Genomic DNA, 23,082 nt, shown 5'->3' with positions numbered 1-23,082 from the left:
TATATAAATTTCGTTAAATAAAAAATAATTTACCCTGCAAGTTTTAAATAAAAATTAGTAAATTTAAACATATCTAGAGAAATAAAAATGTTTTAGAAATTACAAACAATTTATGTAAATGTGTCACAAACTTATTAAGTAACAAGAAAGATGAAATCAACGAAATCATTAATTTTTTTAATTCTTTCTTTTAAATCTAACAATTATATTATAATAATACATATTGTTTAAAAATTTTAATATATTGTCTGAATTAAATTAAATTTTAAGTTTTAATTTGATTACATAACATTGATTTTTGAATGTGTGACGTAAAATTAATAAACTTTATATACATTTTTTTAAAAATTAAAACTCTTTAGTTTTACAGTTTTAATTACACAAATAGTGTATTATCTGCAATATATAACATTCAATTTTCTTCATGAAAAAATCTTTTATTTGTGTAAAGTATATAAATTAGAGTAAACGAGAATACTTTTCTTCGTAACTTCTTGGACCGAAGCTCCAAAGATCCTCCAGAATCCCTAGATTTCCTGACGAAAACGTTATGGTCATTCTCGTTAGCGTTAACAGTTTTAGTAAAACACATAATGTTTGTAACGTTTCTAACATAACAATTTTCTCTTCTTGTAGATATTTTTATACTCGATCGGCTTTCATACGATTCTCGACTATGACCAATGTTCCATGTAATCTTCACAATGATTTAAATACCACTAATCGAATTGATGTTCCTCCATGTATCTCGATAAATTTTGAGTTTTCTCTTACTTAATAAAACTCTTAGTTGATAAAACTATTTCAAGATCGATTATAATGATTTATATAATCAAGTTATAAAACTATATAGTATATTTTCTTCGATTAAACTCAATGTACAATGTAACGAGTGTAGTATATTCGATTGTATCAAAAACAATAATATAAGCGTAATTAAATTTCGCAATTTTCAAAACTTTCAAGTAGAAAAGCGATCAAATGAAAAAGAATATATATTATTATTTTACAACATATTTTACTTTCTTAATATTTTTAATATATTATTATTTCAAAATTTAACTAACAAATTACCGTTTCATTAATATTTTTTTGACAGAAATCAGCTATTTAAGACGTTTATACGGATTTAATGAAAGTATCAACGACGCACGAAAATCCAATACCTTAATTATTGATTGTATTGCATAAAAGTATTCAAATGGGATCTGCATTTAAGAACCTACGTTAATCTCTTTAATCATTATTTTAATACGATGTTTGAATTCGCTTGTTCGATAACAGAACACAAAATTTATTGCAATAAAGTAAGCTTGTAGAAGTTTTTGATTATAATAAATTATTTTTATATGTTAAGATCTTTTTTTTATTTCAAACCGGACCCTACTATAAAAATGAGCCTCATATAGGATATATATATATATATATATATAGAATATAATTATTCGTGAAAACTGTTGGAATAAGTAACTGTTGGAAGAAACACTGATTGTGAGTATCATCGATCAAGCAGAGAGAAATGAATCATAAACAGAGGGCAGCAAATAAAGCATGATCAGATCGGTCTAGTCTGCGGAGTCAGTTATGATTGCGATTGCCACGAGAAAAGACAATGTTGCGCGTTATTTGATTCAAATAATATACTGTTATATAAACATCACACATCAATATGCACAAATAGTGGATTCTAAAAACATGCATAGTATACAGTATACAATATGCATAGAAAAAGTAATCATAATTTTTTATATTTTTAGTGAAACAAGAAATGACAAATATCTCAATGTGGATAATATTTTTATGCTTGAATAGCGGTGAAAGTGATAGAAAATCTAAAATTCTATAATTTTTGGATTGCTTATAAATTGTTCCATTATCTTTTTATTGATTACCTTTTTACGAAATATTAAAAGAAATTACAACAAAAATATATTATTATATTCGATACAATCAAGTGAATACGTGTTGCTTCGTGCTGTTATTGGTTCCCATCGAAAAATTATAAAAATTACTATTTACTAAAAATTCCTTCATATGATCTAAGATATATATATTGTGATTGATTATAAAAAGATATATTAAAATGTAATATTGGAAGACAGTAACGCGGTTCGGAAACTAGATTCTAAAGAATTCATCGATTCATAATAAAGTATCGAGTCGATTAGATCAAATCTGAATCATCCATAGAATAAAAAGAAAATCAATACTGGTGACTAAAAATTGAGCGCCAACATTCACCGAAGGAAGTAATTATTATCTTTAAGATGAGATTATGCGTTTTATTGAAATGTTTAATGCTGGTGAAAGCAGCTATTGCGATTTTGACAAAGAATCATACCGTCCCGGACAATCTTTTTACGCAAGTAAGAAATTTTTTTTGCCCTATTAAAAAACAATTAAATGTTATTACAAGTAATTGTGCAGTTTATTTGAGTAACTCAAACTCATGTGTAATATAATATATTACTACAAAATGTATAATAAAATAAAACTATACATAAAACTAAAAAGTATAATGCAATGAGAAAGGATAAATAAAGCTTGAAAATTTTATTTTGTTTTTAAATGGATGTATAAATATAGTTAAACTTAATTATGACGAAATATTAAAATTTGACTGTATTATGTTTGTGTTTCTATTTCTATTTTTAAGAATAATAATTATTAATATTAATGAGATGTTCTGTTAATTTTTCACTATTTTGATACATACATTCATACATACACACACACATAAACATATATATATATATATATATATATATATATATATATATATATATATATGACACTTGAATTGAGTTTCATGTGATTTTTCATCAATTTGTAATAAAAACTAATTTACTTTATTAAATAATTATAATTATTTAATGATATAATAAGACTTGTAAATTAATTCTTATTTAACTAAATTAATTCAAAGTGACAGCGTCATTTTGATGTATCAAGGATAGTTGCATTTGTCCTATATACATATAAAGAAATGTCGACTATATTGGTATAATAAAATTCAAATTGTATCAGTTAACTTTATAGGGCCAATAGTTAAATGGACAATATACGTAACAGCAATAACCAGCTACCCGTGTTTAAATTTATTGATGTATGTATATAATATTCATAGTATATCCATTTATATAGCCATATTTATATAGCCATATATATTCTTATATATCGTGGTAAAGTCAATCGAAAGTTTTTGGTATCAGGTTTTCCAGAATTTGTTTGGGTTAAAAGATAAAACCATAATCAAAAAGAATTTCGACAAGATTTTAAGTACAAAAATTAATATAATTTCTATAATCACACACATGCACATAAATGAAAATATTTTAAACATTTTTATTCTTGAAATACAAACGTTATTATATCGAAATTTTAATTAAAACATACGGATTATTACAAAATAAACTCACTTATTTTAAAAAGTTAACTAACAATCGCAAAAAAACTAAATCATGAACTTTAACTATCAGCAAAATCGCTTCAAGAATCGAAGAGAGTAACATTTTCATATAACATTTATTAAAAAAGAAACAATTATGAATTCTTATTAAATAATCCTTATTCTGCCTATTCTGCGTGAGTTTCTTTTTAATACAAGAATCATGTTTGATATTTCGCAAGAAAATATAATGAAAAATAATAAGAATAAATATTTTAGAAATAAAATTACATAATATTTAACGCATTATAAATGAGAAATGGAATTATAAAATATCAAGCTAAAATTATTACAAAACAACAAATTTTATGCTTATTTTATTTATTTTGACATACGATGTTATTTTTTATGGTAATCTTATTTATATATATTTTTATATATACTATTTTATTTATCATTAATGATACCGTGGAATTTCTGGCCTAGCTGTCTAACTTATTTTTTTTATATGTTATATTTTATTAAGGATATTCCAATGCCCGAAAACAACAATTATCTCATTTTACAAAATCTCCAGCCGGATCAGAATTATTCTGAAAGCGTGACTATAAGAAGTGAAGTCAATGAAGTAGATGAAGTTACATTTGCAAATATGTCCATGAACCCAGAATCTATTGGTAAGATGCAATGAATATATAAAACGTTAATAAAAAATTTACAAAAAATTTACAAGTTGTAAGCAAAATGTAAATTCAAGAGAGAGTAAAAATTATAAAAAAAAAAATATTAAACCATTTTCTAAGAACAAGGATAATATAAAATTCATTCTGTCGAAAAGAGAGAAACAATGTAGACTCTGTATGTAAAATAAAGCAAAATTTAGATAACACTATCAATTTCATTATTTTTCTTGTTTGTTTTATATCATTAATTTTTTTTCTTCTTTCTTTATTTTCGTTGCACGTTAAATTATTATTTTTTTTTTTAATTTACCGAGATAATCAACTTCAACATACATATAAATATGTACCATCTTAAAATCTCTAGGAAAAATTCCGAGCGAGCCAAGAACATTCGTAGAGTTCAATGGATTTCTAAATGAAAAAATCAACATTTCTGTGACATTCAGGTGAAGAATCTAAGTTTTTAGTCTATATCCTTTTTTCTCTAAAATTTAACATAGAAATATAAAAATATTGATACTGTTAAAAATTTATTAAATATGAAAAGGCTAAATTTTATCTAACAGGTGGAATCAACCTACACTTGAAAACAAAGTGATACAAGGATATACAGTGCAATGTTGGTTCATCGAGAACCTAAAAAAGATTCAAATCTTTGACGACAAAACTATTTTAACTACAATGGAGTGCACAGAATATAATCTAAAGCCTAATACAACGTACTATTATCGAGTACGAGCGCATACTAAAGCTGGTGCTGGTCCTTATACAGATTTAATGAACGTATCAACGACGCACGAAAATCCGATACCTCAATTATTGATTGCAGTGAATAATACTATTGCAATATGGGATCTGGATTCAAGAACATACGTCAATCTCTTTACCCTTAATAGCAATGTTAATGCAATAGAAGTGGTTTATTCTGTAGCAGAACATAAAATTTATTGGATCCAATTGGATGAGCATGATTATATACTACGAGAGTTAATGATAGGGGATATGAATAAAAATAATATTACGAAAATAACTAGTTTAAAAAAAAATACACACACTCTGTGCATCGATTGGATAGGAAGAAATCTATATTGGATGGAATATGACGTCTCAGGGAAATCCATTATAAAGCTGGACTTAACAATGTGGCAAAATGGCACAATCAAATATGATAAAATTTTGAGCAGAGAAAATTATTTTTATTTTACTTTACAACCGTCTGTGGGGTACGTTAACTTTTATTCACTTGAAAAAATAAACACTTTTGTGTCTTTCACTTAAGAATTTATATTATTTTCTAATTTTGCAATAATATAATATGATTTTGTAATAAAGATATAAAGAATCATTAAATCATTATTTATCATAAAATTGTAAGAACTTAAGCTTATTATTTTTTTAACTTCACGTTTAAAATTATGTTTTATAATACACATATATAATAATATATATATTTTCCAGATTTTTATATTGGATAGAAGGGTTAGATGCAGAGTCATATATACAGTATGTAATAATGAAATCGGATCTTGACGGAAGAAATGTGCAATCTTTTTTAAGAACCGATATGACCTGTAGTCCATACAAAACACCATTTTTTAAAACTTTTTATCAAATTAAGCTTGACATCACAAATACAGAGGAGCCGCTAATATTCTGGAGAAAAAACCTTGAATTAATTGTGGAGAACATTAAAACAAATAAATGCAATTCGATTTCAACTGCTGAAATGGGCGCAAACTTTGTGTCACATTTTATTAATGATAAAACAAACATTTATTTAAGTGGACCTTATGCAAATACATCAGATTTTTATCTTTATATTTTAAAAAAGAAGTATGCACTTGTCGACAGTGAAAAAAACGCATCTAAACACGTGCAAATAATAAACAGCACGGATTACTTTAATCCTCTAATATCGTTTGGTAAATCATCCTCCTTACAACCATATCCTCGGACGGAATGCCTTACGCCTGATGAAAAGAATTATAATATTACAATAGTAAAAATAACAGCGCACAGTATTGAACTTTACAAAACCAAATCGCAAGCACAAATGCAAAAACAACATACCTACTATTAAATATATCATCTACGTAAGCTGTTTGTATAATAACCTTAATAACAAGTTCGATGAATTCTATATGCAGACATACGAGCGGCATTATGAAATTCAGAATTTAACACCGTTTACAAAATACAAGCTGAGCAATTTTTACTCTGATCAATTATCGATGGACCTGCAATTCCGATCGGAAGTCATACTAAGAACTAACGAAAGCAAACTCAATGCACCAGAAAATGTGAACGTTCAGGTTCTGACGCCGACTATAGCGGCAGTTTATTGGATGCTACCCACGAAACTGAATTGTGCGACAGTAACTTATAGAGTATATTGGGAAACAATTAACTCGGTGAACAGCACGCAACCGATAGAAAAGCCATCTATTAATAATAAAGTAGACAACAAATTTTTTACTATAATCCAATCGTTGCTGCCAGAACAGAAATACTTTGTATATGTACGTGTGTATCCAGCCAACTTCACCAATCTCTATAATGACAGTTTGACCAAAACCGTGTACACGTACTCGGAACCGAACAATATAACTTTGAGCGGAGTTAACATAAACAATATGAATATTTCGTGGATGCCTAGCGTTAATTTGACGATCCATTACGTACTGGAATACAAAAATGATGTGATGCAAAAGTGGCAAATCGCAGATAATTTTGAGACGAATAATAAGACAGTAACGTATTATATAAAAAGCTTGCTACCGGCAACTTTATACAAGTTTCGTTTAATACTGACATATCCTGAATACGAGAACTTTACATGGCCATCTGATGAAAGATTTATTTTTGAAACACTTGGTAAGCAAATATGATAATATGTAGATATTTTAATATGATCTGTTTATTTTATATACATATAAATGAATTACATAATTTTAAGAATAAAATATTTTTAATGATAAAATTATAAGTAGAAATATTCAAATAAAACAAAAAAATTAATACTATATTTTTATGTAACAAAGGTGACGATTCGATAATTCGAGCTACGCAATATAATCTAACATTGATGTTAAGCCTTGCTGCTATCGTTATTGTAATCTGCATCTCCTACTTTATTTATTGTTGTAAGTATATTTGATACACATTTTTTAAATTACAAATTATGATTAATGTAATAAGTGGAGAGATTTTTCAAAAAACATTAACTTATTTAAAACAAGGTTAAGAATATTTATTGACCAACACTGGCTAAGACTAATTCTTATATTATAAGACTTTATTTTGAGAATAATCTCAATTCGAGATTTATTTCCCGAATCCCCCCTAAATCCCTTTCAGAATTATAGGCGAGAAAAATATAGATCCGAAAGTCGCTGAATCGGGAAACGAACCCGAGACCTTTCGCTTGCCGGGCGACTGCTCTCACCAACTGAGCTATTCAGACCCTTCGATTCTATACTTTTCTCTGCCTTGATAAACAATTCCAATCAACAATCAGTTGGTGAGAGCAGTCGCCCGGCAAGCGAAAGGTCTCGGGTTCCCGATTCATCGACTTTCGGATCTATATTTTTCTCGCCTATAATTCTTTAAGGGGGTTAGGGGGGATTCGGGAAATAAATCTCGAATTGAGATTGTTCCCAAAATAAAGTCTTATAATATAAGAATTAGTCTTAGCCAGTGTTGATCAATAAATATTCTTAACCTTGTTTTAAAAATTCGACTGACAAATCACATCTTACATATTAATTTATTTGTTTAAAGAGCAAAATTTAAAATTTGCAATGCATAATATTATTTAAATATATTATAACTTTATATAACAGTATACCGACAACGCAAGGAAGATAACGAGCAAGTTTTGACTAGGATTCTACATGAGGTACTTATCGGAAACGTTCAGCATAATGCGTTATACAGTCCTGCGTTGCATTATAATCCAAATAAATTTATGCTGACTAAAATCAGACGTGAGCAAATCACACTAACGAAACTCCTTGGCAGCGGCGCATTCGGATTGGTAAATTTTTCGTAACGTCATATTTTAAGTCATTAATGTTTAGATGTAGAAATGAGAAATACACATTTCTTAGTCAATCTTACACCGAAAAAATTGTTTTCTTGAAATGCATTAATAAGTCTTCTTAATAGATAAGAATATTTCCATTTTTTAAATTGAGAATATATTTTCAATTTCTTTTGCAACTTCAGCGCCGCAATAAATAAATATAATAAATTAATAATAAATTTAAAATAAAAATTAATAAAATAAAATTATTTAAATTTATAATAAATTTATAAGTTTACAATTAATATTAAAAATAATAACATAATAAGCAAAAATGTGTATTTAACTATGTCAAACACATAAAACATATATTCAATTATATGTGAAACATTTAAATATACATGTAATAAGTAACAAATGTCCATTTGTAAGACTGTTTTTTGTTATATCGATTAATAATTTTAATAATACACGGATAAAAAGACATCTCATCAAGTATATATTCTTGCATGTAAAGAATATCTCTTTAGAGATTTTCTCTCCTAAATTAAGATGATCTTTTTAGCGCTTATTTTATTGGAAGATATTATAAAGATAAGTGACATATACTTAAGATAAGAATACAATTTTTTCGGATATATAAATCAACTTTTTAAAAGAAATAGTAATACACTAATTTTCATGAGACATACATATGCACTTTATTTTTTATCGTTGAATTATTGAAAATAAATTAAAATATATATGTATAATGTTATATAAAATTAAATTATCTTTTCTTATTTAATAAAAGTTACATTAATTTTCAATATTTCGCAGGTGTACCAAGGGAATGTCAAGGATTTAGAAGAACCGGGATCAGAGACATCCGTTGCCATAAAAATGTTAGAAAAGTGTGCTTCTGTCGAAGAAAAAAAGAAATTCTTGCAAGAAGCTAAGCTTATGAGTCACTTTAGACACGAATATGTGTTAAGATTACTAGCTGTCTGCTTAGACGAGGATTCTCCATTACTCGTGTTGGAATTAATGGAAACTGATCTGCTAAAATATTTGAGAGAATGTCGAATATTACAACCTTCTGATTTACACGCTTTGCGTCTACAAGACTTGCTCGCTATGTGCGAAGATGTTGCGCGAGGCTGTTGCTATTTAGAAGAGCTGCGCTTTGTGCATAGAGATCTCGCGTGCCGAAATTGTTTAGTGTCTGCGAGAGATCGTAAGAATCGTATTGTCAAAATCGGTGATTTCGGACTTGCTAGAGATATTTACAGAAATGACTATTACCGCAAGGTAGATATAATTAATAAAAAAAGATGAAACTTTTTGAAAGTGTTTTTCTATTGTAATAGCTTTTTATAATATTATATATATCTTTAATAAAATATATATATATATATATATATATATAGAATTTAAGAAAAATGAAGACTATGCATATATTTTTGTATATATTTCTCCAATATATATGTATATAATGTATAATGCAAAATATTAGTTTCTTGCTTAAAAATACTTATTGCAAAAATGGATAATTAGAATAAGATATTTATCTTTGTTAAAATTTTATTTTAGGAAGGTGAAGGTCTGCTTCCTGTTCGCTGGATGGCACCGGAATCCCTAGCGAACGGAATATTTACTTCTCAGAGCGATGTTTGGTCATTCGGAATACTAATGTGGGAGATTACATCATTGGGTGAGCAACCTTACTCTACAACAAAATCTAATCTCGAAGTGATAAGTTACGTACGCGAGGGAGGCAAGTTGCAGATGCCTCTCGATTGTCCATCCTCATTATATCAGTTGATGCAGCGTTGCTGGGGTGTAGCAAATGCCAGACCAAATTTTAAACTTTGTCTGAACAATATTATAGATCTAAGAAGTGACGCAGAATTGCATCCAATATAAATATCATCTAGTTGGCACAATTAATTAATTATTTGAACATGTGTATATTAAAGCGAAACAAATTTTTGCACATCTATTTGAGATATTTGAAAATATGTCTGTATTATACGTCTGTATACATATTTGCATAAAAAAAATTTTAAAATTTAACATATATTTTGTTTACTAACACTGAAAAATAAAAAAAAAACAAGTAGTTATACCAGTGTTCAAATAGATAACTACTTTTGATTTTAGTTATAAATGGCATTTAGAGATAGGTGAAATTACTATAAAATGTGTAATGTACTAAATTCTATACAAATCACATTTTTTAAAAATTTGTTTTTATATATCTGATCAAAATTCTTCATGCATATCAAAAATATTTTGTATGTCAAACAGGAAATAAAGAAGGACGCGAGAATGGGTTAATAAAGGTTAATAAAAATTTACATATATCTGTTTCTCTTAGCAAATAAGTCATGGAAAGCCTGACTCTTTTGTTGGATTAGCTTAGTCTAATAATTCGTCTAATAATTATAATTTATATTCTAATAATTTGGTTTACGTATTAGTTTCAGATTACTCAGTTAATTTCTTTAAGTAAAAGTGGCTCTATCTTTATTCAACTTCTTTTTCCATGAATGCGTTTATTATCACTGACACTTTTAACAATGTTTATATTTCAACATTAAATGTTTTTATTATCATTTTCTTTATAATCATAAAAATTTTATTTTTCCGGTATTTAAAAACATCTTATAAATATATTTTAATGTAAACAAATGTTCTGGAGAGCACAATGCTATGAACTTTTGAGAATGATATATCTTTCGATTTATGTCTGATGAAAATATGTACATACATATATGACATATATATGTATATGTATATGAATTAAATATATATCTATATATATAATTTTTTTTAGTCAAATCAGTATAGAAGTGGTATTAAATATGCTTATTAATAATGCGTATACTGGTAAACAATTATTTGGCGAGGTAAATTTTATACCTTTTTTATTATGAAATTTTCGTTATAATTACTTATTTTTTATCACAATGTATTTCATATCATATATTGTAAATGATGTAAGTATTTTTCTGTTTTTTTCGGAGATATGTTGTATATCAATATAATTTATGCTAATTATTTAATAAACTCGTTTTTCGTGATAATTAATTACTAAATTTTGATTGATAAAACAATCAAAATTAAAATAATATTAATTTTAGATACGTGAATTTGCGGGAAAAAATATAAGACCCCCATATTTAAAATATAGTATTCACTACAAGTTAATAACACGTTCTCATGAAATGGACGATCAGATGCAATTTTTTCACCGTTTGTTCGAATCAGAAAATCGAGAAGCTCAATACGTATATAATATAAATACAGTAAAACACTCATTTTTATTAAACGTCCAATATTATATCATAAATATTTAAAATAATTTTTTACATATTTTAATGTTTTATATATTTATTATTTATTTATAAATTACCTGTTTCTTACGTGAGCACGTGATTTCAATTATTTTCTTGATTATTTCTAATTATATTGTATTATATTGTAAATGTGTTTAAATGTATTTAATGTTAAATTAGTTTTTATATATTATTCAGTTTTATGGTTTATATAAACATTAATAATATTTACGTAATGCTTATTATACACATATATGTATATGTATGTGTATATGATATTATGTATATTAATTATACTTATAATACTCTATTAAATATTAATATAAAGATATGTTAAATAATATAATATAAATATAAGATATGAAATTAAATAATATAAATATAAGATAGAAAATTTAATATACATATAGGATATAAACATTAATATTTGATTTATTATTAATATTTACTTAGTACATTCAACGTAATAGTTAATATCAATATTAGCAATACTATTTTATATTAATGTTTACAATAATTAGTATTTTATTATTAATATCTTTATAATATTATATATTAAAGGTGTTTATTTTTCTTGTAAAATAACGAAAATTTTAATAACGAACTTTAATGTAATTATAATTTCAACATGCCAAAATATATAATTTTACATATATGTTTATTTCGTATTTTCTAAAAAATTTTTCTACAACTTCTTAAATATATGTATGACATTGTGCAATAATATTAACTCCTTTTTCCCCATTACAATTTTTTAATCATGGAGAAAGATAAATAAAGTAATATCAGAATGTATAAATGAATAAAATATGTATATGTATATTAATTACCATTAGTGATTTTCTTTTATTTTTTCTAAAGAGGAAGGTAAAATACAAGAAGATAAAGAAAAATAAAATTCACACCTTGAAATTATTTTTTATTTATAATTAGGTATATTATTTACTATGCGCGTTTTAATAAGATAATTATAGAATATAGGAAAAAATCAAGATAATATAAAATAAAAAAGTAAATCAAATTGTGTGAGTTACTAATTTAACTACAAACACACATTAAATTTCAAAATTAAAATTATTTAGGGCTTTAAGAACTAAATGATACTGATTAAATTAAAAGAAAAGCAATTATTTTTTTTAAAGAAATTAAATAATTATGTACAAGTGCACAATTTCTAAAAATTCATTGTATAAACATCTCTATTTATGTACATTAATAGAATTGTGAAAAAAATGTTTTATGTTGAAGAAAAAAAAAAATCTTATTTAAAAAAATATTGTGTTTCAAAAAATGAATACGATGTTTAAATAGATGTGTTTTTACTATAAAACTTTTGTACTGCGTAAAAAGGTAATTAAATTGTGTTTCTCATATGAAAGCCTCATGGATTTTACTTTACTTGTAAAAAGTTGAATTTTGCATTATTGATTCCGTATCATTAGAACAAAATTTTTAATTCTTCTCACATTACAGTAGAATAAAAATTCAGTAAAAAGATAGAAAAAATGTAAAATAATGTACTTATTTCATACATTATCCAATAAGTTGAAATTCATTGTTAAATATGAATTTTTATTTTTATGTAATCGCTCGTCTACAAAGTTCCAGTTTCCCGAAACAAAATCCTGAATATGCCTCTGCTCCTAAGATAATTTATTTTGATGCAAAACTTCGTATTGCTAAATAATTAATTATAATTTCAGACAAAAATTATCTCACAAAAAAGTCGTTTTTAATTAAAGTGATAATCATCGATATTTTCTTGTCAATATAAAAACGGATTTTTTAGATACTTAATTATACAAACAAAGATTTACAAAAATTAATATTTTAAAAATATAATGTTTCAATTTTAAAATAGAGATCGTTGAATTTGTAGAAAATCATTCATGCAATATTGCTCGATTGCTATCAAACTATGAAAGTAACACTCGCTGTTTATTTTTTTTTTCTACTTATATTTTGTCTTTATGTGATCTAATTATTAATTTTGTCTTATAAATTCCGTATTGCGACTTGTCTGATTTGAAATTTCTGTGAATTCCAGATTATTTTGACATACGGTATAATATTCAAATAAGTTGTTGGAAGCGTTCAAATCAGCTGATTAAAGCGTTAATTAGCTAATTAAATTTTAAAATAATAATCTGTTATAAAAAACTAAAATAAAAATGTTGTAAATAATATGTTATAATATTTTAAACTCGATTAATATTTCTTTGACAGTTATCAATTGATTTCTGTAAATTATTAATTTCAATTTAATTAGCAAATTAATGCTTGAATCAGCTGATTTCTGTCAAAAGATACACGGCCAAAAAAAACGGTACATTTAAAAAGTAGTAAAAAATTGTATTGTGATCTGTTACAAAAGGAAATATTTAAAAATGAAAGATAATAACTTGCGATTCGTAGATTAACTTCAAAGAATTTACCGAATATATATAAAGATTTAATTTTTTGGATATTCAAGTTTTAATTATTGTCGTATTAATTCAGTATACATATTAAAATCACGAGCACTTTTTAATTATGTAAGGGCTAGTCAATGCTTTATTAGAAAATGATTATGTGTTACTTTAGGAAAGATTCAAATGACTATGAAAAACGATTCCAATTTATCTTATAATGGCATGGCATGCACGTATAATATATAACTAAAAGTATTAATATTAATGGACTGTCACGTACTTCTCTGAAAGAATCCAAAATATATTGCAGTTCCGGTCAGCTTCCAGAAAGCCATTTCACTGTTCGGATCTAAACTTTATATTTAAGTAGAAGATTTCTTTATTAAAAAAATTAAATTGCGTAAATCAGTAGACGTTTATTTATCACAATAAAAAATAACAATATTGATTACAATGAAATATAAAATATGTTTGATTAATTTTACTAAAAGTATAGTAAAATTAATCAAACATATTTTTAAAATTTTTTTATACCATATTGTCTCACGATTACTAAATGTTTTTCTGGGGTAAATTCTAAAGTAGATAAATTCTAAAACAAAATTCTCTCTGTGTTAGAAAAAGTAACTGTTGGAAATAACATTGATTGTGAGTATCATCGATCAGGCAGAGCGAAATGAATCATACAGAGCGCAGCAAGTAAAGCACGATCAGTCTAACTGCGAAGTCAGTTACGATTGTGATTGCCACGAGAAAAGACAACGTTTCGCATCATTTATTGATTCAAATACTGTTATATAAACGTCACACAACAATATGCACATATAGTGGATCCTAAAAACATGCGTAGTATACAATATGCATAAAAGAAGTAATCATAATTTTTTTTATTTTAGTGAAACAAAAAATGACAAATATCTCACTGTGGATAATAATTTATGCTTGAATAGCGGTGAAAGTGACAGAAAATTTATAATTCTATGATTTTCGGATTGCTTATTGATTGTTCGATTATATTTTTATTAATTATCTATTTACGAAATATTAAAAGAAATTACAACAAAGATAAATTATTATCTTGGATACAAACAAATAAATACGCGTTACTTCGTATTCAATTTTGTTATTGGTTCCCATAGAAAAATTATAAAAATTACTATTTACTAGAATATTGTGATTGATCTTAAAAGATATATTAAAGTGTAATATTGGAAGACAATAACGCGATTCGCAAACTAGATTCTAAAGAATTCATCGAGCACATAATAAAGTATCGAGTCGATTAGATGAAATCTGAATCATTTATAGAATAAAAAAAAACAATACTGGTGATTAAAAATTGAGCGCCAACATTCACCGAAGGAAGAGGTTATTATGTTTAAGATAAGATTATGCGTTTTATTGAAATGTTTAATGCTGATGAAGGCAGCTATCGCGATTTCGACAAAGAATCATACCGTTCCGGACAACCTTTTCACGCAGGTAAGAGATTTTTTCGCTTCATTAAAAAACAATTAAATGTTATTACAAGCAATAGTGCAGTTTATTTGAGTAACTAAAACGTGTTATATAATAATATTACATACTGTATAATAAAATAAAACTATACATAAAACTAAAAAGTATAATGCAATGAGAAAGGATGTATAAAGCTTGAAAATTTTATTTTGTTTATAAATATTTGTATAATATAGTACAAAATTAAACTTAATCAAGATGAAATATTAAAATTTGACTGTATTATGTTTGTGTTTCTATTGTTATTTCTAAGAATAATAATTATTAATATTAATGAGATTTTCTGTTAATTTTTCATTATTTTGATACATACATACATACATACATATATATATGACACTTGAATTGAGTTTTATGTGATTTTTTATCAATTTGCAAAAAGATCTTATTTACTTTATTAAATATTTATAATTATTTAATAATATTATAAGACTTGTAAATAAATTTTTTTAAAACTAAATTAATTCAAAGAGTCAGCGTCATTTTGATGTGTCAAGGATAGTTGCATTTGTGCTATATACATATAAAGGAATGTCGACTAAATTGGTATAATAAAATTCAAATTGTATCAATTAACTTTATTGTGCCAATAATTAAATTAACAATATACGTAACAGCAATCTATTCCAATTTAACTAATAAAAATTTATAGATGTATATATATAATATTGATAGTATATCCATTTATATAGCCATATGAATATAGATATCCATTTAAACAGTTATATGTAGAATATGCACATATTCTTATATATCGTGGTAATGTCAATCGAAAGATTATGGTATCCTGTTTTCTAGAATTTGTTTGCGTTAAAAGATATAACCATAATCAAAAAGAATTTCGACAAGATTTTAAGTACAAAAATTTATATAATTTCTATAATCACACAAAAACACATATAAAAGAGAATACTTTAAACATTTGGATTCTTGAAATACAAACATTATTATTGAAATTTTAATTAAAACATACGGATTATTACAAAGTAAATTCGCTTATTTTAAAAAGTTAACTAACAATCGCAAAAAAACTAAATCATGAACTATAACTATCAGCAAAATCGCTTCAAGAATCGAAGAGAGTAACATTTTAATATAACATTTATTAAAAAAGAAACAATTACGAATTCTTATTAAATAATCCTTATTCTGCCTATTCTGCGTTAGTTTCTTTTTAATATAAGAATCATGTTTGATATTTCGCAAGAAAATATAATGAAAAATAATAAGAATAAATATTATAGAAATAAAATTACATAATATTTAACACATTATAAATTAGGAATGGAATTATAAAATATCAAGCTAAAATTATTACAAAACAAGAAATTTTATGCTTATTTTATTTATTTTGACATACGATGTTATTTTTTATGGTAATCTTATTTATATATATTTTTAGATATACTATTTTATTTATCATTAATGATACCGTAGAATTTCTGGCCTAGCTGTCTAACTTATTTTTTTTTTATGTTATATTTTATTCAGGATATTCCAGTGCTCTAAAACAACAATCATCTCATTTTACAAAATCTCCAGCCGGATCAGAATTATTCTGAAAGCGTGACTATAAGAAGTGAAGTCAATGAAGTAGATGAAGTTACATTTGCAAATATGTCCATGAACCCAGAATCTATTGGTAAGATGCAATGAATATATAAAACGTTAATAAAAAATTTACAAAAAATTTACAAGTTGTAAGTATAATGTAAATTCAAGAGATAGTGAAAATTAAATTTAAAAAAATATTAAACCATTTTCTAATAACAAGGATAATATAAAATTCATTCTGTCGAAAAGAGAGAAAAAATGTATACACTGTATGTATAATAAAGCAAAATATAGATAACACCATCAATTTCATTATTATTCTTGTTTGTTTTAAATCAGTCGCAAATAATGTACCTCTGATTTGTGAATAATAGGAAATTTAAAAAAGTGTTTGGCACTTTATTGGAAGTTTTTTTAATTATAACTTAGCAATTACTTTTCTAACACAAGTCTTGAAACTCATACACACACACAAATACACAAGGGTTTTATGTTATTTAATTATTTTAAAAACTTGCTATGTTAATTTTGATATATATGTTTATTGTTTTTCTTTTTTCTTTATTTTCATTGCACGTTAAATTATTATTATTTTTTTTATTTATCAAAATAATCAACTTAAACATATTAATATGTACCACCTCAAAATCTCTAGGAAAAATTCCGAGCGAGCCAAGAGCATTCGTAGAGTTCAATGGATTTCTAAATGGAAAAATCAACATTTCTGTGACATTCAGGTGAAGAATCAAAGTTTTTAGTCTATATCCTTTTTTTCTCTAAAATTTAACATAGGCATATAAAAATAATGATTCTGTTAAAAATTTATTAAATATGAAAAGGCTAAATTTTATCTTACAGGTGGAATCAACTTAAACATCAAAACAAAGTGATACAAGGATATTCAGTGCAATGTTGGTTCATCGAGAACCGAAAAAAGATTCAAATCTTTGACGACAAAACTATTTTAACTACAATGGAATGCACAGAACATAATCTAAAACCTAATACAACGTACTCTTATCGAGTACGAGCGCATACTAAAGCTGGTGCTGGTCCTTATACGAATTTAACGAACGTATCAACGACGCACGAAAATCCGATACCTCAATTATTGATTACAGTGAATAATACCATTGCAATATGGGATCTGGATTCAAGAACCTACAAAAATCTCTTTACCTTTAATAGCAATGTTAATGTAGTAGAAGTGGCTTATTCTGTAGCAGAACATAAAATTTATTGGATCCAGTCGACTTATAATGACCATTATACACGAGATTTAATGATAGGGGATATGAATACAAATAATATTACAAAAATTACTAGTTTAAAAGAAAATTCACACAATCTCTGCATCGATTGGATAGGAAGAAATCTATATTGGATAGAAGATGGCGACTCAGCGAAATCCATTATAAAGCTGGACTTAACAATGTGGCAAAATGGCAAAATCAAATATGATAAAATTTTGAGCAGAGAAAAATATTTTTATTTTACTGTACAACCGTCTGTGGGGTACGTTAACTTTTATTCACTAAACAAATTAACACTTTTGTGTCTTTCAGTTAAGGATTTATAGTCTTTTCTAATTTTGCAGTAATATACTATGATTTTGTAATAAAGATATAAAGAATCATAAAATCATTAATTATCATAAAATTGTAATAACTTAAGCTTATTATTTTTTTAACTTCACGTTTAAAATTATGTTTTATAATACACATATATAATAATATATATATTTTCCAGATTTTTATACTGGATCGACCTTTTATATATAAATTCATATACATTTTATCATAGGCATTTTATATACAGAACATCACAGCCTGTAATAATGAAATCGGATCTTGACGGAAGAAATGTGCAATCTTTTTTAAAAACCGATATGACCTTTTGTCCATACAATCTATCATTGATAGAATTGTATTATCAAATGAAGCTTGACATCACAAATACAGAGGAGCCGCTAATATACTGGCTATATAAACACGAATTATTTGTGGCGAACATTAAAATAAATAAATGTAATTCAATTTCAATCGCTGCAATTGGCACGAAGTTTCTGGAATATTTTATAATTGATGAAACAAACATTTATATAATTAAACTTAATGAAAATAAACTCAGTTCTCATATTTATATTTTAAAAAAGAGGTATGCACTTGTCGACAGTGAAAAAAACGCATCTAAACACGTGCAAATAATAAAAAGCACGGATTACTTTAATCCCCTAATATCGTTTGGTAAATCATCCTCTTTACAACCATATCCTCGGAAGGAATGCCTCATACCTGATGAAAAAATTTATAATATTACAATAATAAAAATAACAGCGAAAAGTATTGTTTTGAAATTTAATACGACAGAATCGACTCGCAAGCACAAATGCAAAAACAACATACCAACTCCTAAATATATCATCTACGTAAGCTGTTTGAATAATAACCTTAATAAAAAGTTCGATGAATTCTATATGCAGACATACGAGCGGCATTATGAAATTCAGAATTTAACACCGTTTACAAAATACAAGCTGAAGCTAGCTGTGAGCAATTTTTACTCTGATCAATTATCGATGGACCTGCAATTCCGATCGGAAGTCATACTAAGAACTAACGAAAGCAAACTCAATGCACCAGAAAATGTGAACGTTCAGGTTCTGACGCCGATTATAGCGGCAGTTTATTGGATGCTACCCACGAAACTGAATTGTGCGACAGTAACTTATAGAGTATATTGGGAAACAATTAACTCGGTGAACAGTACGCAACCGATAGAAAAGCCATTGATTAATAATAAAGTAGACAACAAATTTTTTACTATAATCCAATCGTTGCTGCCAGAACAGAAATACTTAGTATATGTACGTGTGTATCCAGCCAACTTCACCAATCTCTATAATGACAGTTTGACCAAAACCGTGTACACGTACTCGGAACCGAACAATATAACTTTGAGCGGAGTTAACAAAAACAATATGAATATTTCGTGGATTCCTAGCGTTAATCTGACGATCCATTACGTACTGGAATACAAAAATGATGTGATGCAAAAGTGGCAAATCGCAGATAATTTTGAGAAAAATAATGAGATAGTAATGTATTATATAGAAAACTTGCTACCGGCAACTTTATACAAGTTCCGTTTGATACTGACATATCCTGAATACGAGAACTTTACATGGCCATCTGATGAAAGTTTTATTTTTCAAACACTTGGTAAGCAAATATGATAATATGTAGATATTTTAATATGATCTGTTTATTATCATACATATAAATGAATTACAGAATTTTAAATATGAAATATTTTTAATGATAAAATTATAAGTAGAAATATTCAAATAAAACAAGAAAATTAAAACTATATTTTTATGTAACAAAGGTGATGATTCGAGAATTCGATCTACCCAATATAATCTAACATTGATGTTAAGCCTTGCTGGTACCGTTATTGTAATCTGCATCTGCTACTTTATTTATTGTTGTAAGTATATTTATACACATTTTTTTAATACAAATTATGATTAATGTAATAAGTGGAGAGATTTTTCAAAAAAACATTAACTTGTTTGTTAAAAGAGCAAAATTTAAAATTTGCAATGCATAATATTATTTAAATATATTATAACTTTATAACAGTATGCCGACAACGCAAAAAAGATAACGAGCAAGTTTTGACTAGGATTCTACATGAGGTACTTATCGGAAACGTTCAGCATAATGCGCTATACAGTCCTGCGTTGCAATATAATCCACATAAATTTATGCTGACTAAAATCAAACGTGAGCAAATCACACTAACGAAACTCCTTGGCAGCGGTGCATTCGGAATGGTAAATTTTTCGTAACGTCATATTTTAAGTCATTAATGTTTAGATGTAGAAATAAGAAATACACATTTCTTAGTAAATGTTACACCGAAAAAACTGTTTTCTTGAAATGCATTAATAAGTCCTCTTAATAGATATTCTTAATGAATAAGATTATTTCCATCTTTTAAATTGAGAATATATTCTTATTTTTTTTGCAACTTTAGCGCCGCACTAAATAAATATAATAAATTAATAATAAATTTACAATAAAAATTAATAAAATAAAATTATTTGAATTTATAATAAATTTATAAGTTTACAATTAATATTAAAAATAATAACATAATAAGCAAAAATGTGTATTTAACTATGTCAAACACATAAAACATATATTCAATTATATGTGTAACATTTAAATATACATGTAATAAGTAACAAATGTCCATTTGTAAGACTGTTTTTTGTTATATCGATTAATAATTTTAATAATACACGGATAAAAAGACATCTCATCAAGTATATATTCTTGCATGTAAAGAATATCTCTTTAGAGATTTTCTCTCCTAAATTAAGAGGATCTTTTTAGCGCTTATTTTATTGGAAGATATTATAAAGATAAGTGGCATATACTTAAGATGAGAATACAATTTTTTCGGATATATAAATAAACTTTTTAAAAGAAATAGTAATACACTAATTTTCATGAGACATACATATGCACTTTATTTTTTATCGTTGAATTATTGAAAATAAATTAAAATATATATGTATAATGTTATATAAAATTAAATTATCTTTTCTTATTTAATAAAAGTTACATTAATTTTCAATATTTCGCAGGTGTACCAAGGGAATGTCAAGGATTTAGAAGAACCGGGATCAGAGACATCCGTTGCCATAAAAATGTTAGAAAAGTGTGCTTCTGTCGAAGAAAAAAAGAAATTCTTGCAAGAAGCTAAGCTTATGAGTCACTTTAGACACGTACATGTGTTAAGATTACTAGCTGTCTGCTTAGACGAGGATTCTCCATTACTCGTGTTGGAATTAATGGAAACTGATCTGCTAAAATATTTGAGAGAGTGTCGAATATTACAACCTTCTGATTTACACGCTTTGCGTCTACAAGACTTGCTCGCTATGTGCGAAGATGTTGCGCGAGGCTGTTGCTATTTAGAAGAGCTGCGCTTTGTGCATAGAGATCTCGCGTGCCGAAATTGTTTAGTGTCTGCGAGAGATCGTGAGAATCGTATTGTCAAAATCGGTGATTTCGGACTTGCTAGAGATATTTACAGAAATGACTATTACCGCAAGGTAGATATAATTAATAAAAAAAGATGAAACTTTTTGAAAGTGTTTTTCTATTGTAATAGCTTTTTATAATATTATATATATCTTTAATAAAATATATATATATATATATATATATATATATATATATATATAGAATTTAAGAAAAATGAAGACTATGCATATATTTTTGTATATATTTCTCCAATATATATGTATATAATGTATAATGCAAAATATTAGTAAACAAAATGTATAATGCAAAATATTAGTTTCTTGCTTAAAAATACTTATTGCAAAAATGGATAATTAGAATAAGATATTTATCTTTGTTAAAATTTTATTTTAGGAAGGTGAAGGTCTGCTTCCTGTTCGCTGGATGGCACCGGAATCCCTAGCGAACGGAATATTTACTTCTCAGAGCGATGTTTGGTCATTCGGAATACTAATGTGGGAGATTACATCATTGGGTGAGCAACCTTACTCTACAACAAAATCTAATCTCGAAGTGATAAGTTACGTACGCGAGGGAGGCAAGTTGCAGATGCCTCTCGATTGTCCATCCTCATTATATCAGTTGATGCAGCGTTGCTGGGGTGTAGCAAATGCCAGACCAAATTTTAAACTTTGTCTGAACAATATTATAGATCTAAGAAGTGACGCAGAATTGCATCCAATATAAATATTATCTAGTTGGCACAATTAATTAATTATTTGAACATGTGTATATTAAAGCGAAACAAATTTTTGCACATCTATTTGAGATATTTGAAAATATGTCTGTATTATACGTCTGTATACATATTTGCATAAAAAAAATTTTAAAATTTAACATATATTTTGTTTACTAACACTGAAAAATAAAAAAAAAACAAGTAGTTATACCAGTGTTCAAATAGATAACTACTTTTGATTTTAGTTATAAATGGCATTTAGAGATAGGTGAAATTACTATAAAATGTGTAATGTACTAAATTCTATACAAATCACATTTTTTAAAAATTTGTTTTTATATATCTGATCAAAATTCTTCATGCATATCAAAAATATTTTGTATGTCAAACAGGAAATAAAGAAGGA

General features: G+C 26.1%; 1 protein-coding gene across 1 annotated transcript; it reads left to right on the top strand.

Moving 5' to 3' along the window:
* Positions 1 to 1,957: 1,957 nt before the first annotated feature.
* LOC145945097 (uncharacterized) lies at positions 1,958 to 22,787 on the top strand. The gene is given in 19 exon segments (XM_083053929.1): positions 1,958 to 2,366; positions 3,915 to 4,065; positions 4,436 to 4,517; positions 4,638 to 5,294; positions 5,530 to 6,093; positions 6,095 to 6,945; positions 7,113 to 7,214; positions 7,914 to 8,107; positions 8,915 to 9,385; positions 9,668 to 9,997; positions 15,162 to 15,308; positions 16,887 to 16,986; positions 17,554 to 17,635; positions 17,757 to 18,413; positions 18,648 to 20,119; positions 20,286 to 20,387; positions 20,543 to 20,736; positions 21,556 to 22,026; positions 22,352 to 22,787. Coding segments are annotated over 19 exon segments (7,059 nt in total). The 5' UTR covers positions 1,958 to 2,267; the 3' UTR covers positions 22,685 to 22,787.
* The last annotated feature ends 295 nt before the right edge of the window (positions 22,788 to 23,082 follow it).

The sequence above is a fragment of the Prenolepis imparis genome, unplaced genomic scaffold (genome assembly GCF_030444845.1).
Source record: "Prenolepis imparis isolate NDT839.2.m4 unplaced genomic scaffold, iyPreImpa1.0 SCAF_14, whole genome shotgun sequence".
In the NCBI taxonomy this organism is placed as follows: domain Eukaryota; kingdom Metazoa; phylum Arthropoda; class Insecta; order Hymenoptera; family Formicidae; genus Prenolepis; species Prenolepis imparis.
This window is presented reverse-complemented; position numbering and strand designations above follow the sequence as displayed.